This window comes from Aptenodytes forsteri, unplaced genomic scaffold (genome assembly GCF_000699145.1).
Source record: "Aptenodytes forsteri isolate BGI_AS27 unplaced genomic scaffold, ASM69914v1 Scaffold339, whole genome shotgun sequence".
Lineage (NCBI taxonomy): Eukaryota > Metazoa > Chordata > Aves > Sphenisciformes > Spheniscidae > Aptenodytes > Aptenodytes forsteri.
In genome coordinates this window covers 182,350-200,059 of record NW_008795254.1, presented here as the reverse complement: position 1 = coordinate 200,059, position 17,710 = coordinate 182,350, and the positions used below count along the sequence as shown (strand labels likewise).

The 17,710-nt window shown below is 35.1% G+C and overlaps 1 protein-coding gene across 1 annotated transcript in view; it reads right to left on the bottom strand.

Moving 5' to 3' along the window:
* LACE1 (lactation elevated 1) overlaps positions 1-17,710 on the bottom strand; it is a 70,406-nt gene that overhangs the window by 37,304 nt on the left and 15,392 nt on the right. The window contains exons 3-7 of the mRNA XM_019472024.1: positions 12,937-12,988; positions 12,175-12,276; positions 10,606-10,736; positions 5,103-5,202; positions 2,817-2,875 (exon numbers count right to left, since the gene is read on the bottom strand). Of these exons, the coding sequence (XP_019327569.1) occupies positions 2,817-2,875; positions 5,103-5,202; positions 10,606-10,736; positions 12,175-12,276; positions 12,937-12,988 (444 nt within the window). The remainder of the gene's footprint in view (positions 1-2,816; positions 2,876-5,102; positions 5,203-10,605; positions 10,737-12,174; positions 12,277-12,936; positions 12,989-17,710) is intronic.

Below are 17,710 nucleotides of genomic sequence, written 5' to 3'. Positions count from 1 at the left end.
GAAATTGCAATTATAGAATTAAAAGATTTTCCTTCCTAATACTTCTTATCTCTGTAAAGCTCTATCTTTATAAAATTTCATGTACTGAAGAAGCACTCCTATCTGTTGCAGAAACTAAGCCCTTCCACAAAGAATGTTGTGTCCCAAAGAATTCTAGCTGCAACAACAAACCCATCAATCAAGAGTTTTTCCCTGTTTATGAAAATTACCACTTTAAGTTACAGGATTAAAGAATCGCTGAAAAATTAGATCTCTAACTATTTAAGGTTTCAAAAGATCAGAATACTGGGATATGTTCAGAATTGGGCAGGGGACACACGCAAGGCAGGAAGAGCTGCCGACAGTCTTACTGGCCTGCCCAACTACACAGACCTGCAGCTTTCACGTGGCCCCCGGCTGTAGGACCTGGAGCTTTTATGTGGCCCTAAAAAGTGGAACTTATCAATTGCACCTCCCACTGCAGGCATTCAGCAATCACTTGTCCCCAGTAATCTACCACCTAGAAAGGCAATACAGACAAACTTTGCAAGAGAACTATGTCTTCCTTAGAGCGCTGTTTCACCTTTTTGCTTATTCCACAGAAACTGGTTTATAGTTATCTTTGTAAGAAATATGAACCCAAATACAGATACTGGAATTACATAGTCTGAAGAAAATAAAAAAACAAGGATGAACACGGGTAATTCTAGATCCAGGAAAGAAACCATTTCTTTTGATCATCTGAAGACAGGGAAAGATTTTTTGTATAACAGTTACCAGGGTATCTAGGAACTATGCATTCCATTTATGAGGAACGGAAACAGCCTGAAATCTATTTCAAGTGAAGCATCTCTTCACAGAATGTACTGTCAATACTTCCCATTCATTCCATCTTCCCAAGAATATTTAAAGGAATTCCAAGCTCCTGTGTTGAACTTGAACTACTTTTAGTGCTAAAGCCTTATTTTAAGATTTATGATCATAGAAGTTAATTTCTGAAACAAACAAACAAAACCAACCCACCCATTCACCCCCACTAAACCCCAGACAAAAGCCCTGCAGGAGGCTCTGAGCCCAAAGAAAACTAAGACAGGAGTTCATCGGAGTTGTCAAAGCCACCGCCAGGGAACAGGTTAGACGAGACTGACACTACCACAGATCCACATGGCTTGGAGCGAGATAAAGGTAGAGAAGACAGTAAATCAAACATTTGCAAGCATCCAACGCAATATTTTTTCCTTTATATTTCCACGCAAAACCCTGGAAGGTATCATCTTTACATTTCCTAAAGTCACACATGGAATTATAAACAGCTGAGGCAGAAGCTACTCCATCCTTAACACCAATGCCAAATAAGCATACATTATAGATATTCTTTAAGTCTGATGATCAGTGAAATGAAAGAGCCTTACATTTATCAAGGAAGAAAACTAAGAGTCAACAAGGAAGGATATATAGAAAAGAAAGATTTGCCACGGATGCTGCATTTCAAAAAGCAAATGTATATGACACTACTACTATTCTTGAAAATGCTCTGTGATCAGGACCTCTCCTGCATCCAATGCAGTCAGCTACAGAATAAACCCTTTTCAAGAATCTGAAATGGAAGTGGTTGCTCATTTATTTTTATGTGTCATACTTTTCTAAAGTGATCCAGGTAAGAACCACTTTCACTGGTAACCTCCCTGACTTTATACACAGCCATTCTGAGATACAGAGGAGTGCCAACACTCATGTCAATGGCATATTAACTTTGAAACCTGGTAATTGCTCAAATGTCAACATTAGATGGGATTTTCAAAGGTGCTTAGGCAACTAAGCAATCTTATGATTCCAAAATGCCCCACTGAAAACCCAAGGCACTGTCAACCGCTTTACCGCTGACCACCTTAACAGAAACAACCAACGAATGTAATTCCAGATTTCTTCTCACTAAGCCAAACCTACTCTAAACTCTACCTCACCTTTCTTTTAACTTAAATATTGATATAGTTAACACTCTTTATGTATTTATGCCAGGAATACTTTTGTGAGGTAGGGAAGTGCTGTTATTTCCATTTTACACGTCACATCAGTCCAGGCGGAGCAGGACACAGGAGCTGTATGCTAGCCTTCAATAACGTAACAATACAATCATAGCTTGTGAATTAAAAATATCTGCAACTTGCCCAGGACTTAAAAGCGTGAGTTCAGCATATGTTCTTTTTTAATAGCAAAATAAGCACTGATTGTATTATTCACATCGAGAAAGGATGCTCCATTTTTTAATTTAAATGAAGCAATTATAGTTTACGGCCTGCCACACCACAACACGCAGACTCCAGGAAGCTTGCTTCAGAACTGCTGCTTGTTTGAACATTATGCGAAGCCTCACAAATACCCATTCAGAAAACCACGTACACATGAGGAAGACCCCCCAGAAACAAGGTAATTGAGGGGTACATACCGAACACTACTTTCCTTACACCAAAGGAACACCAAGTTTTTGTAGCATAATAAATGTAAGATGTCCACAAGTACAACACAGTTTAACTGTTAGAGGAGTACTATGTTACACGGCATATATACACCAGTAAGAAAAGTCCTATCCAAACAAATTCTGCTACCTTAATCAAAAAGGTACCTTTTTGTCATACTAAAAATGCCCAGCTTTCAAGACATGTTAATTCTAGAGAGGAAGAGTTCCTTTTTACCTTACCTTCAATTATTTTTGCCTCAAACAGTTAACGCATATACATCTTATCTGGAAACTACTATCAAAGCAATCCTGTACAAATCTCTAATTTATTAATACAGCAGGCAAAATTGAAAAGCATTTAACAAGTGACTCTCCTTACCTTCAGCACAGCAATGAATGGTACAAAATTAGCTCTCTGAAGACCATTTTTATAGAGATCTGAAAGAAAGGAAATCAGTACCATTTTGCTACTTAGTCTTAATAACAATGTCAGCTTGTCTTTTAGCCTGGCAAATAAAACTCGGTGTTGCTAGAGAGTGAAAGAACAAAAGGCAGAAAAGGAGAGCTGAAATTGATTTCTCTTCTTTTGCTGTATGAAAATTCAATGCATTCTTAAGGAAGAAAGGAACTTCCTGAGAAAGTCTGAAAAAGGCAGGGAGTGAAAGATGACTTAAATCTCTAACAACAAATAACTGATTTTAGCAGACGAAATAAGACCAGCATCTGTTTTAAAGTAAGGATATACAAAAGGATTTGTAATGCTGGGTTTACATTGGTATGATTATAAGGCCAAAACTATGCAACTGCTAAGTCCCAAGTATTTGGCAGAGGGGAAAAACCCAATGTAAACTAAAAATACGCTATTTGAGTTTACAAAGTTAGCATCTTTCTTATTCAGTGTACTGTGGTACACTTTATCTTCTAGCAGTTCTACCAGGTACACTCCCTTTTCCGAAGACAGAAAAAGAAAAAAAAAAAAAAAAAAAAAATTAAATGAAGTTGCTAAAAATACAACTGAATTAAAAAAAAATTAGAATGTTATGTAACAAAATGCAAATCTGCACTCAAAGAAAAGACAGATTATAAAAACAAACTGCAAAGCAGCATTTTATATCTTATTTATCCCTATTTTATACAGCATACAGTTCTCTTCTCTGGAAACATCCAACTGCCCAACACGTTCATTGAAAATGTTATCACTTAAACTGTACGATGGGCTGCTCTTTTTCATTAATATTAGGAAACCTTATAAAAAGCCAGTACAGCACCTATGACCGACAGGAGGAATAAATAAGAGAATACAGACACCTGGCGGAGATGTCACCAAAATTCCCCTTGAAGACCATGCCAGGTTATTAGTACCACCTATATTCCCCATAATGCCTGAAGGCTACAACTAGGCTAAAGCGTTTATGCTCTACCAACACCTCATGATGGACAGAAGATACAGTATGCATGAGAAACCAACAGGACACCTACAAAATGGTTTTCACAAAACTGGATAGGTACACAGAAACATTTAGGAAAATTATCAGTGAAGGTTATTCTGCACCTAATTACTAACAAAGTTCCATGAAGCCATGTATCATTCTCATTCATAACTCTGCAAATCACGATAGCTATACATTTGTTAAAACAGCAACCAATTGCACATTTACTTGCAAAAATTAGTGAACACGTAACAGCTACTTCTGCTAGTTCTTCCAGCTAATAAGGCTGTGAGTTTTGAACTCACATGAGCCATGAACCAATGGGAAATTATTTCCCCCTCTAGTAAAAACATTTGAATGTTTTCTTCTCTTTTTTTTTTTTAAGATAAAGTGCATTGTAAATCTTTAGTGATTCTCTTTTACTCAATTAATTTGGGTAGAAAAATTAACTGGTAGTTACGGTTAATACTGTAACTCTTCAGTATTTTTTGCAAACATTTGAAATTAATCAATCTAAAGTGTCATAAAAGTTGCGTAGAAATTATACATTATGCTAACTGCTAATGCTACACTGTAACAAACACTTTTCTCCTCTACAAAAAATTACAATTACTGCTTGGTTAAAACCCATACAGATTTGGGGACTTTGTATAAGGATCTACCTAAGCTAGTCACTCTCTATCTAAAAACAGTTAGAAATGGAAACAACTCTCCACCTAAGTAATTCCCAATAAGTGACCTCACACCAAGCTGTGAGAATGGCATCTTGATAAGGGGTTCTCCTTTGAGCTCGTGGATCAAGTCTGCAAGTTTCTGAGTTAGAAACTAGGAAGGAATGTACTCTTATTTCCCCTCTCTTCTGCAGAATATGATCTTCTCCTACCCTGGAATACATCCAAAACGCAGGCAGTATTTCACCCCTCCCCAACTCTCCTGTACCCAAATACCTTCCCACTGGTTTAGACAGAGTAGAGAAGATCAGAAAACACAGAAGGATTTGGGGAGAGGTGGGGGGAGGAACACCTTGAGTTTGAGAGAAGAGAGGAGTAAGACTTAGTGAAAAACCTTTCTTCCTTAAGAACACAAAACCACAGGGGACAAATTGGAATATCTCAGATTCCTGAAGACTAGGAGAGTTTATTAGTATTAAATACTATATGATTTTAATACGATTGTTTTGTAGGATACTGAGATTCATTGTACTTGGATAATACTAGTCGCATGTTTGTTTTTACCTTCTGGCGGCCTGTTAGATGTTGCCACAACGACAACCCCATTTTGGAACAGATTTTCAAAAAGCTGCTTCAGAATCATGGCATCAGCAATGTCAGTGACCTGTAGAAGACAACACATTTGTTTTATCTTGCTTTCAGCTTCTGCCGCAATAGATCTGCAAGTGGCTTTGTAGCTAGGAAAAATGCTTGTTAGTGAAAGCCATGGAGAAAGATTCTAATTATTGCTTGGTGAGAAAAAAATAAAAGGGATAATTAATAAGCAGTGAATGTACCACTGTCTGTCAAAACTTGCCCACTCTTTATTGCGGAACTCCACCATTTCTTTACCAATTGCTAAATGATTCCATGTTAACTTCTATTATAAAACTACAGGTGGAAGACACAGAAAACAGACCTAAACATTTAAGAGGCCTAATTAATGAGAAACAACATGAAAAAAACAGAAGACAGAAAGAAAATACACGCCGGCTGTTTTACATTTCTATTACCTTTGAGGCAAAGGTTTGCAGAGGTGAATTTAAATGGTCATTGGACTTCAGAAATAAAGACAAGTAGCCAACTATACATAATCAGCTGCTGTTGAAAATAGAATGATATGACATAGATACTATTGTGTGATTGTTGCAAAAAACAATTCAACAGATGGCCCATCACAAAAATAAGCAATTTCATTGTTCTTTTTAAGTGCCTTCTATTACTGTCCATGAATAATCAAAAGGCACAGCAGTCACTTCCAGCACAGTCAGCCTCTTCTAACCTTCAGGCACAAAACACGAATGAAAAACAAAAATGGGTGGGACAAGTGATACTGGGGGAAAAAAAACACAAGACTAAAAAATAAGCCATAAAGTAAAATAAATATCTAAGTGTAGCTTAGCGAACTTGCTTTACAGTACCAAGAAATAAAAGGAAACAGAAAACATTCTGTACAAATGAAAAAAAGGTAACAAATTTTTCTGAAAAAAGCCCATTGTTACAACAGCAATTTACATTTTACAGGGGTTCACCAGGTGAGATCAGCAATCCTAATAAGTAAACCATCTTTATTATCGTTACACTTGTTTCTCCTGCATTCCCTTCGATTATTATATAGACACTTGTTGCACTTTGACTTACCAAAACAGACCCCAGTTCTGAGGAAATAGAAAAGTGGTGGCATGCTGAGAGTTATACACACTCACTACACAACAGCTTGGCAGATTGCTGTGCTTTCACCAGTTTGGATGTGTATGTTGTGATAGTAATACATCTACAGAAAGACTTTAACCAGTATAATTTTTTTCCCTACTCCACCACAACCCCACCCCCCATCATCCCCCCATTTCTAAATTAGCTTTCTGGGCAGCAAAAAAATTTAATTCTGAACTAGAGACGGTAAAAGACGTAGGTTACATTTCTGACAGCTAGTTTGGAAGCAATAATATTCATAAGGAACCATATGTAAACACCGGTTTCCTTCTTCCAAAGATTTCTTCCAATTAGTTCTACGGAATGCATTAATGTGGAAATTTTTTTCCTTTTTCAAAAGCAAACTTTTACACAATCAGTAACACACCCTCAGATTTGCACATCCCTGATCACTAAGATCCGATATTCCAAAAAGCATGTAGTAATTCACTACTGTACTATATGTCTAATATATCTGCTTATGTACCCACCTATCGATAGTTTATTTCTTCTGAATACTAAAATTTAGGAACTTTCCCTGTTCCTAAAAACTAAAACACACAAGGAATCAGTATATGTGTGCATTTTAGGGGTAACTGAATTTCTTGTATCACAAAGCAAACCTAATAGCCAAGTTTTAAAAATGTATTATATAAATCATTTTGTTACAAACTTCTTTGTTTAAAAATACTATAAGGCATGCTACCTTTAGAAAACAGGGAGGAAAAGAATATTAATGCTCACATAAAAGAAAACAATTAATAACATTCTCTTATTAATGAGAACTGTTATTTGATGCGGAATTCTGATGTTTTCAACTCCATTACAAAAAAAATAACTCTCGAAAGTTCTGTCAGAAAGGAAGAGCCATTTTGAGAACTGGGATGCAAATATGAGCTCTTTTTATCTAATACAGCTTGGGAAAGACAGAAAATTTCTACAAGGTAAAGCAGGTAGAAGACAGTAACTAAAGCATTGTCATTTCTCATGTTTTTTACTGTATCCAGCATTCGTTGCAACACAGAACAAAAGCAAAGGCTACAAATTACCAATAAGGAGAGCCTGATAATGGAGAGAATGGAGAAATTTCATTAGCATTTAAGAGAAAAGATTTTTATGACCTAGTGCTGCTTTCAATTATGACTCACGTAAAAAAAGAAAAAAGAAGAAAAAAAAACCACTAGACTAATAGTTAATTTACATGTTAAGTGCCTGAGACTCAGTCATCCACTGATTGGTACAGTTCCATGTAATGAATGACAAACATAAGCATGTATTATCAGTAATTAGTATTAGCACAAAAATAAGAGCCTAATTTTTATTAGAAGCTTTTAATAGCATGCAGGTTAGTAAAAACTCCCTAAATTGTAGTTTGTTTTATGTCCAGGTGGTACCAATGGTATATATACAGACTAACACTGTACGATCATCCAGCTTACCAAGAAGTAGGGATTCTGTTTTCATTATCAGCACTAACAAACATAGGTTACAGTCACACGCCAAAATTAGACCTTCTAATTACCTGTGTATAGTTATTTGATCGCTAAACAATAACTAGTGTCTTTTTATTGGCCAACCTCTGTGTTCTGAAACATCAAAATTATAATTACAAATGGCTTAATTCTAGGGTTTTCCTTCAACATGAGGACACATTTTTAGAATGGCTTAAGACTTTTGTGATTTAAAAAAAAAAGACTTTAATATTTACAGTAAACTGTATGACAAAGATCAGTAAGAAGTAGCAATGCTTTACTAACGCAACAACCTGTGGCTCAGGCAAATGCTGACCAAAAACCTGCTTCAGAATGGACAAACGCAGAAGCCTAGTACCATCACTAAAGTCCTAGCTATCACACAGTATTTGCAAAAAGAAACGTTTAAGACATAGTAATTATTTTTTTTTAATACGACAATATTTTGGAACACACAAAACTACTTTTAAAAGTACTGAAATATTTTTCTACATCAATTAGTCAACTCTCCACTTGTTTGACAGTTCTCTAGGCTTTGCAAGAAGATTCACTTCAGAGTACTTCTGTTTTGCTTTAGCTCACTGTCAAAGAGGAATGTGCAACCTCAGCAATGCTTTTGTCTTTTAAAATTCTGCATTTAGTTTCCTCTGAAATATGAACATTAACAATACTTTTTGCTGTCCCTGTTACAAGATCACTCATCTGTGTGTCTGATCTTAAGAGAAATAAATAAATAAATAAATAATTTCAGCTTATTCTCCTTTTTTTCCAACAGGTATTTGAAAGCAACCTGAAGCGTTTCAAGCAAATCTCAACAGTTTTCTGATGCTTCCTCCACACCCAAGTATTTTGCTAAAGCAGTATAGACCCAACTTGGCCTTTCATCTATCAAAACAGCAGCTTTGCCTGCAAGTCAGAGCAGTATATGTTCTGAGTCTCCAGCTCTTTCCAGTTTCATTTTAATCCAGAAATTCTTTAAATATGAGTAAATCAGACTGTAGTGAAATCTAGCCATTGTCTCCACTGGGGGAATGAGCTGCAAACATCCTGAATTAGATATGGCTCCTTATTACCAATGTTAATTGTGTCACCATGTGAGCTGCTCTTCCAGCCACTGCACTGCTTTATGACTATTTAAGCAGAAGGTTTCTTATCCCAAATTCAGTGCATTCTGCAAAATTTCAGAAAGCTGGTACTCCTCTTCAGTAGGCAAAGTCTGCGTAGCGTTCAATGCTACAGAAAATCAGTCAAGAAATCCAGCTGTTCAGAAATCTGTGAATTTAGAACATTATTACACCCAGAACAAGTACATTTTTAAAATTCACGTAAGAATGCAAAGTCTTAGATACACATTTTAAAGTATAGTTCTTGTATTACTTTCCCAACTGTGACTCACCAACAAAACCAGGTGATTTTTACAACTGAAGTGATTGATGTACCTCAAGCAAGTCAGCAGGGGGAGCAGGCAATCAATTTGGAAACAAAAAATACCAGAGTCTCTCCCCTTAAAATGTGGAAACATGACAGTCTGGAAACACAGCAACACCAGGATATGAAAGCAGTGGGCATTTATACAGAAAAGCAGGTTTTTACACTAATACATGGTACAGTAAAGATGCCTCTTTCTACCATTTGAGTATTTGATGTCATGACAGTTAACAGTCCTCCCTGCCCTCTCCAAACCTTCCCATTTCTTCATAGTGTAAAAACAACCGTCTCTGTATTTAGATTTTATACTGCAAATTTTGGAAGCCCAGCATTCATATTCACTAGATAAAGCACAATTCAAATGATCAAACAGCAGCAATTGCAATGACCCCACACTTTCTGAAACCATAGATCAAAGGACTACCCCTTGTCAAAAAATGCAAGAGTAACTTAAAACAAGAACACCTACTACTTTACAGCTACAAAAATCCCCTTCATGGGAGCTGATCATAAACCGGTTATTTTCTCGGGTGCGCAGGCTTGTAAAATAATAGCTAGGAGATATAAATTACTCTATCCATTTCAGTAATGTATTAATTTAAGAGCATAACACAATTTGCAGTTAATAGATGATTCTTTTACTATTGGTGATTTGAGAACTAACACAGATCTGTTCTTATCTTGCTCTGCATTTTCTCTCTGAATTAAGAAAAAACTCAGCTGATTAGAGCTGCCAAATACCTCTAGCCTCTCCTAAAAATTTTTATACAGCAATTCTACGCTTAAATTTGTGACATACCCTTAAAACAAAATTCACAAGCTGTGTAAAACAAATGAAACAACCAAGTTAGCTTAGGTAAAGATAATTTTATGAGTTTGTTTTTAATTTTCACATGTAATTCAATAAAAGTTTCTAAAAATGTAAGTTACGTTGATATAATCTGGTACTGCCATGCCAAAGGCTCCAGTAACTCTAGGAAAAAATTTAGGTTGAATTTGACATGTTATTTCCGTGTCCTTAATCACACCGAGACAATTTTGTTGCATTATATGAACTACAGCAAAGACCAGGCATGCCAAGCAAGTATCAGGCAACTACTCTCCTGGACACTGTACAGATTCAGTACAGGATGGTGGTGCCTGCCCTGAAGTACTCATGAGCCTCTAATACCCCCTTGTACAACCAGTAACTAGACTGGTAAATAAAAGCACTATAATGGGACTTACACCACCAACTTGCGTCTTATCTCCTGGAAAAAAAAAACCACCATCTTCAAAACTGTGAAATGACTTCTACTCTTCAACTTCTACAGTTCACTACTGGCCAGTGATTCAAAAACTATATTAGCAGTACAAGTGTCGTATTTTAAGATTAGAAGTAATTTAAGTAATTGGAAGTTTCCCCTGAAGCGAAGGGGTAATCTCTGACTTCTTACCTGAAATTCATCAAAACACAAGAGAGCAGCCTCTTCGCTTATTTCCTCCGCTACTGGTGCAATTGGATCATATGATTTGGCCATAAATCCTGCCTTTCTTTTTGGCAAGCTCTGCTTAAGGCGGTGTATTCCTGAGTTGATAGAAAAGAACAAATATTTATTTCTTTTTCTAAGTTAGGGAGGAAAAAATTATTTAGCTACCAAATAAAAAGTAACCCAGTCCAGTAAAAATAAGAAAACTTCAAATTTAGTCCAATTTCAAGAGGGCAAAACAGTTTTCAACCACGTCAAGGCAACTATTAAAAGCTCACAGATTCTGTGATTCATATTTTCTTGTTTAGAAATATGTAAAACAAAAATCAAAGAACCCTCGAATGCTATGCACCTATACTTTATCTTTGAAAAACTGATATAAATTACAGTTTTTATCTTGCTCCAATTCATGACCTTAGTTTCAGTTTCGCTTTATAATTTGGCATTTTCTGTCTTAATCTTCTCTCTGAGTATGAAAAACTCTTACGGTGTTTACAAATCAATGGCACAGCTCTGTGCCTTGCATGCTCTGAAGGTATACTTAGAACGCATTTAGTTAAAAGAACTCGGACATAGCAACACAGTTATATTTTAAAATGTAAACATGATGATACTGGTACAAAGTAAGATTATTACATCCATACTTTACTGTCTCACAGATTGTATTCCATCTGACTACAAACAACAAACATTCAGAAAACAAAGATCCTGCAGTAAGAAGTTACCTTTGTAAAGGTTAAGCAAAAATGACAAGAAATGGAAACAGAAAATCTCAACAGTGACCCAATGATGATAGAGGGCACTAAGAGTGGCAGAAGTTGTTTACACTGATGAAAGCTTCCCAAGAAAAATGCATCTGTCACAATACTTGTAAATTACAGCATTATTTAACAATTTCACAGTATTTTAAGGTTATAGAATTTAGAAACAGAAGCAAATTTTAAAATACCTAAAACAGTATTTCCGTCAAAACAAAGTGCCTTATTCACACTGTCAGAAAATTTTCTGAAACTTAGGATGAACTTCCTTCTATTATTTTTTCCTCTAAATTACTGATAATATTACTAAGTTTGCCAACCAGAACAGTTCTCATTCTCCTTGGTGTTTATACCCGATTTATTTATTGCTTACTCAAAATGCAGATTGAATTTAACCTCTACTGTTTCAGTTTTAGCAACTGCCTTCTTCAGATTGCATGTAAGCTAACTGGTAACTGGAGAACCAGTTTAGTTACTAAACTGGTAACTAAACTGGTAAGCAGTTTAGTTAAGGATTTAATCCTAAATATACACCCAAGTTTTCTATACAATCAGGTATACAGAACCTTTGAGAAAAGATACTTGAGAAATAATATGCAATTAATATCTACTCTGGTATGACAGACGATGCTAAAATCCTTTAACTTCTCTCCTTTTTATTTTTGCTTAAATACTTAAATAAAGTTACACTGATTAATATGAATATGAGAATGAAACAGACTTTTTAATAGATATCATATTTCATAAAATTCTTGTAAATAGCTGTGTCTGCACTTACTCTGGTGTACATCTAGCATGAAGCCATGAAAATGGACTCTCTTTTTCCTTTTTACTTCTAAGTGAGAATAGAACATGTCCATCACCATTGTCTTTCCTGTACCTTCAAGTAAAAAAAAAAAAAAACAAAAGCAAAAAAAACCACCCAATAGGTAGTTAATTTAAGAACAGTATGTACTGATTACAATAATGACTGTTCATTAGCTTTGAACTAATGAAACTATACTCTTCCACAGAATAAGTACAAGACCAGACTGTTTGTAAAGAACAGTTATATTTTCTGTTCAAAAATTTGGAACAACTGCATTTTTGCTTTAAAATTTTTATCAAATTTTAAAATTTTGATCCATACAGAGATGGCCCAAAGGTTGCACAAATGGCTCCATATGCATCCAGAAGACATCCTTAGTATTTCCTTTTGAAAAGCAAGTATGCTTTCATGCTGCATTGCTGCAATTAGAATATATAAATTCTCTCCATGGCCCCCTCAATTACTTCCCAAATTCTGAAATTGTATTCTTAAATATTAGTGAGTGGGTAACGCTGGAAAAAAACTACACATGGTAATGTAGTCCAGTCCAACAGCTTCCAGAATTCAGAGTGTAATTGTATTAAGTAACATCATAATGTGGAATAAAACGAATCCTGGAAAATTCATTAAAGCAATAATGCTACGTAAACATAAAGCTTTTAGACACTTCAGAATTTTAATAAACATGCATTTAGAGAAAAGTCCATTGAAATTGATGCAACTGAAACTTACCAACATCTCCATAGACATAAAGACCTTTTGGAGGTTTGTTTTTTGCAAAGACCTGCAAATCAAGAGAAAAAGAATAAATACGAATATGGGGTAAAATAAAAGCAAGCACATTGCTGTGGTAAAGTAAGAAAGTAGCTACGCTTAACCACCAAAGTAGATAAGCTAGCAAAGTGTAACCTTGCATAAATCATTAGCTCAGAATTGGTAAGCAATCTTAACGTTCTATTTGTGCAAATTCTATAAAGGAGGCCAAACACATGGAGGGTTTGGGGTTTGGGGTTTTTTTTAGATCATTGTGAAAATATCCCCATCCGCAGTCCTAGCACACATGCCGTTTTACCAGAACATATATAAAATGATTAAATGTTTCCCAATCCATCATCATCATCATCAAAACAAATCCTTTTCCTCATTAAGCCATTTGAACAGTCCTAGGAAAAAGGATATAAAATTAAGCAGTATTGTAGTATTCACAGATATATGCACTATATACCTATTAAAGCAGCTCTGCTTAAGATAAAAACCATTAGGATTTAGAAAATCAGTACTGCAAAGCCAGTGAGCATTGTAGGTCCCCTTTCTCTCCACTTTGAATCTTAAATGCAGAATCATCTCTGGTTTAAACATGATTAAAATCAATGGAGTTCCAGTAAAAATATGTACCTATATACATGTGCGTGTGTGTGTATATGTTTGTGTGTATATATATATATAAAAGGTTATTTTCAAAGTATGCCTCTTATTAATCATTTTCAAGTGAGTTATGTTTATCTTGAATGAATGCTGCTTAAGAATTTTTAATCTCTTAATATTACTCAGGACATATGTTATGACACCTGGTGGTTTATTCTATTTTACTCAAATATATATTTTTATGGGAAAACTTGCAATAAAATCAAGACTTTCAATTTGAAACAATTCCCCCTCCTCCCCCCAGTATTGTGCATAGCCACTTCCAAGTATAATTTTTAAAAGAAGAAGTTTCTAAAAAAGTGGAAATCTTAACAAAATTCTCATCAAATCCATGAAACTGAACTGACATCCACAATAACACTGCAGAAGAGTATTTGGTTATTTTAAAGTGCTCCACTTTCAGAGTTCTATGAGCTGAGCCAAAACAGAGGAAAATTAAAATTGCAACCCTGTGGTCTCATTTGGAGCTGGGTAATTGCTAAACAACTTGAATCTAAAGCACTTTTCAAAATACACTGCCATGTTAAAGAAATGGGGGAGTCAGTAGCAAAACACTAATTAAATATGAAAGAAAATATATGACCAAAAGGCAGACAGATAATGTCTCAGGTCTATAGTACCAGTTTATTCAGAAAATATGCAAGCATAGCTCTTATATAAGACCCACTTACAGATTTAATTTAGAGCTATATTAATAGGATAATCAAAAATTTGTATCATCAATCTGTGGCTAAACAGGGTTTCAGATGTTCTGAAACCATTCCATTAATAGACAAGGCTGCAACTATTTGTAATGCTTTGAAAGCATTGCAAGACAATTTAATTGACGAACATTTTTCAGTGTGTACTTTTTAAGAGCTTGCACTCATTAAAACTACTGATGCTCAAAGTTACACAGTGAAGAAAGGAGGAATGGAGAAAAATCGGAATGAGAGAGACATTCATAGGAATTTCTTTATTTTTAATTTGAGATTAATAGTGATTTTAACAAGACAAAAGACTATCACATTAAATTTATTACATAAAAAGGCTGTATTTATGTGATTTGCAGTTTCACAAGGAATGACACAAAGCTAGAAAAACAAATCAATGTTTAGAGTACTGCTTTACCTGTCTTTGTAAAGGTTATATAACCAGAACAAGTAGTAATGCCTACATTTTTATACTATTTTTTTCATTGTGAAGTGTTTATTAATTACGTTTAACCATCTTGAAGTTCATCTTTTTAGGCATCTTTTATTCTCACTCCAATACTTACCATTTCTAGAAAACATGTTGCAGAAAAGGGGGGTTTTGGCTAAGGGAAACAAATATAATGGCTTGGGCTCCATAAAAGTCTAAATCAACTTCTTGTCCATTTAAAAAGTGGCATTAGTTCTTTGTGAAGACAGCAATTTTTCAGTGATATCTAATTGCTTTGGGAAAAAAAAAAAAAAAGGATGGATATCGTGGCAGATCTGAACACATTTGCTGAAGCTGATCATCTCTAAAAGCAAATCAAATACCAGAAAAACTCTTTTTCTCTTTGAGCAACTGAAGAAATTTGTAGGAAATATTTTACTTCCAAGCAAAATTGTCTTTTGTGTATTTCTGCCAGAAGTTACACTATTGCCACTTTCAGAATACTCACTTCTCACTTCCTCAATCCTGTCAGCTTTTGTATAACACTAAGAATTTATTTGTATTTTTTGGGGGCTTTTTTTTTAATACACATTTTATTAAAAAAAAGTAAACTCAATCAGTAGACTTTTAATACTGAAACTCAGACATCCTACAGGTTTGAAGCTATTTTGCATGATCATAAAATGGATTTTTTTTTTTTAATTATTTTAAATTATTCTTATGTATCTTCTGAAGCCTGGAAGTTGTGTAAGAAAAAGAGCAACTCCCACTAGGATTTCTCATAAAATCCAATCAATGCTGTTGGCTCAATGTAGAGCACAGCAAGCAGTCAGCAAAGACAGCAGAAGACTGATCTTGGTTCTATTGAAACACACACTCCAAAAGAACAAGGAAGGAAGAGATCTAACGCAGAAGATCCTCCAGTTACCCTAAAGTAAGGGTGGTCTTGTTTATTTCAGGGAGGGAAGGAAGAAAAGTGGGAGATGTAGGAAGACAAACTAAATGAATGAGCTTCTCCTTGCCCCTAGCTTCCATATTATCCTGAGGTGTATTTGGGGTCTCGGTATAATGACGTTCAATTGGTTGACAACAAATTTGCATTTGCAACAATGATAAGATCTAACAATGTCAAAGCTAATATTTAAAATGTACAAAATGAAAGATATTAAGGGACACAAAATTTGAGTTTGAAGAGGAGAATTTAGGAATCTTTAAACATATATTTTGAATGCTCACCACATCCCTTCAATTGAGAGCATCACCACAAATGTGTCAAATCCCTGAAGTCCTCCAAGTTTCTTAATTCCCATAACATTCTTTGCAATAACTTAAGAAAGCATAACTTAAGTGCTTCACCAAGTTTCATTATCGTCCAGACATGCTACAACAGGAACCTTTTTTCCTTTTATAGATCAGTTGATTTAAAGACTTTTCTTTGAAAATCATTCATATGCTAAAATATTTACAATTCCATGAGAAGACACACGCATTAGTGTCCCCAGATTTACAGGATTTTCTCCTCTACTATCAAAATGTTTTACACATTTCTGTTTCAAAACTGCATGCCTTGCTTTGATTCTATCATGTCAGATTTTTCTTTTTTGTTTACACTTCACTTTAATCAATCAATATCCTACCTATCTAAGGAATTATATTGGTCAAAACATATCCTTCATTCTGACAACTTCCTATTCTTTCTTAAATATCTTTAATTATGTGCAACGTCTTCCCACCTTCTCTCCTACTCCCTGCCTCAGACACCAGAAGCAAGCAACTAATTTCCTGGAAATATTTACACAGTGTTTTGAGAAACTTTTAGGTGAAAATACATGTCAATACTAAGATGGTTAATTAAAATATGCAAAATTCAAGAGCAAGGTCTCCAAACAGCAGATTTTCTTTTAAACACTAACAAAACTGCCTCTTTCTCCCACTCTTTCAGACCTCCTTTTTGGTTCCTGTTGTAGCTGAAGACATTTTCAAGGTCTTGAATGGTGTTTACTATTGTTCATACCTCTTTTCAAAACATGAAATAAGCTCAATTATAAGTAAGGTCAAGTCATTAGTACAGCAACTCAACAACTCTTAAGATGTCCCAATTGGTATTGTTTTGAAAAGCTAGAGATCTGCAACATCTACGCAAACTCTTACAGCCTTGAACTTCAATTCAGAGGATCTCAAAATATCTCAACATACAAGGCCATGCTTTCACCAAGTTGAAGATCAAAGTAATTGTTTAAATTTGAGTAATGATTTTGAAAAACAGAAGCCTACTTGGTTTGCAGCAAGACTAATTGTTTTTTCCCCTCAAATTCATTCTAAGCTGATGCCCCAAAACACCTACATCGTAAAAAAAATACATAGTTTTATTATCATAAAGGAAATGGCTGGTGTCATGTGTCCCCCAACTACTGATTTCAGAAAGCTTTGGCTTGTGAGGTAATGCAAGTGTCTCGGATAAACACTGAAATGCTTCTATTGTATCTGATATAAATATCTGTTCCCTAATCCTACTTGTACCATATTTTTAGTGTATAAAACTATTTAGATAAAAAGGGACAAATTAAGAACAAAACTAAAAACAAAGACGACCATTGTTGTAATGGTTCGGGAATGCAAGAAGTCTCTATTTCTGGAATAACTGTTATTTTGGAAGAGGCTTCTGCAATTCTATCACAGAAGAAATCAGGCAATAAAATAAGAAATCTCAGACTACAGAAGAGGCTGACAGAGAGAGGCTTCTCTCTCTCTCTCCCCCTCTGCCCGCCCTTTTCTTCACTGCAACCTCTCAACCACATTCTCTTCAATGACAGAGCCAGGGAAAATGAGCATGCTTGAAATGCCGTGCACCACTATTTTTTATTTCTAAAAAGCTGCCAGTAGATTCTTTTCAACACAGGAGATTTCATACTAAAAGTAGGTTAGTCAAGTTGCTAGAAACCTCCTGAAAAAGCAAAAA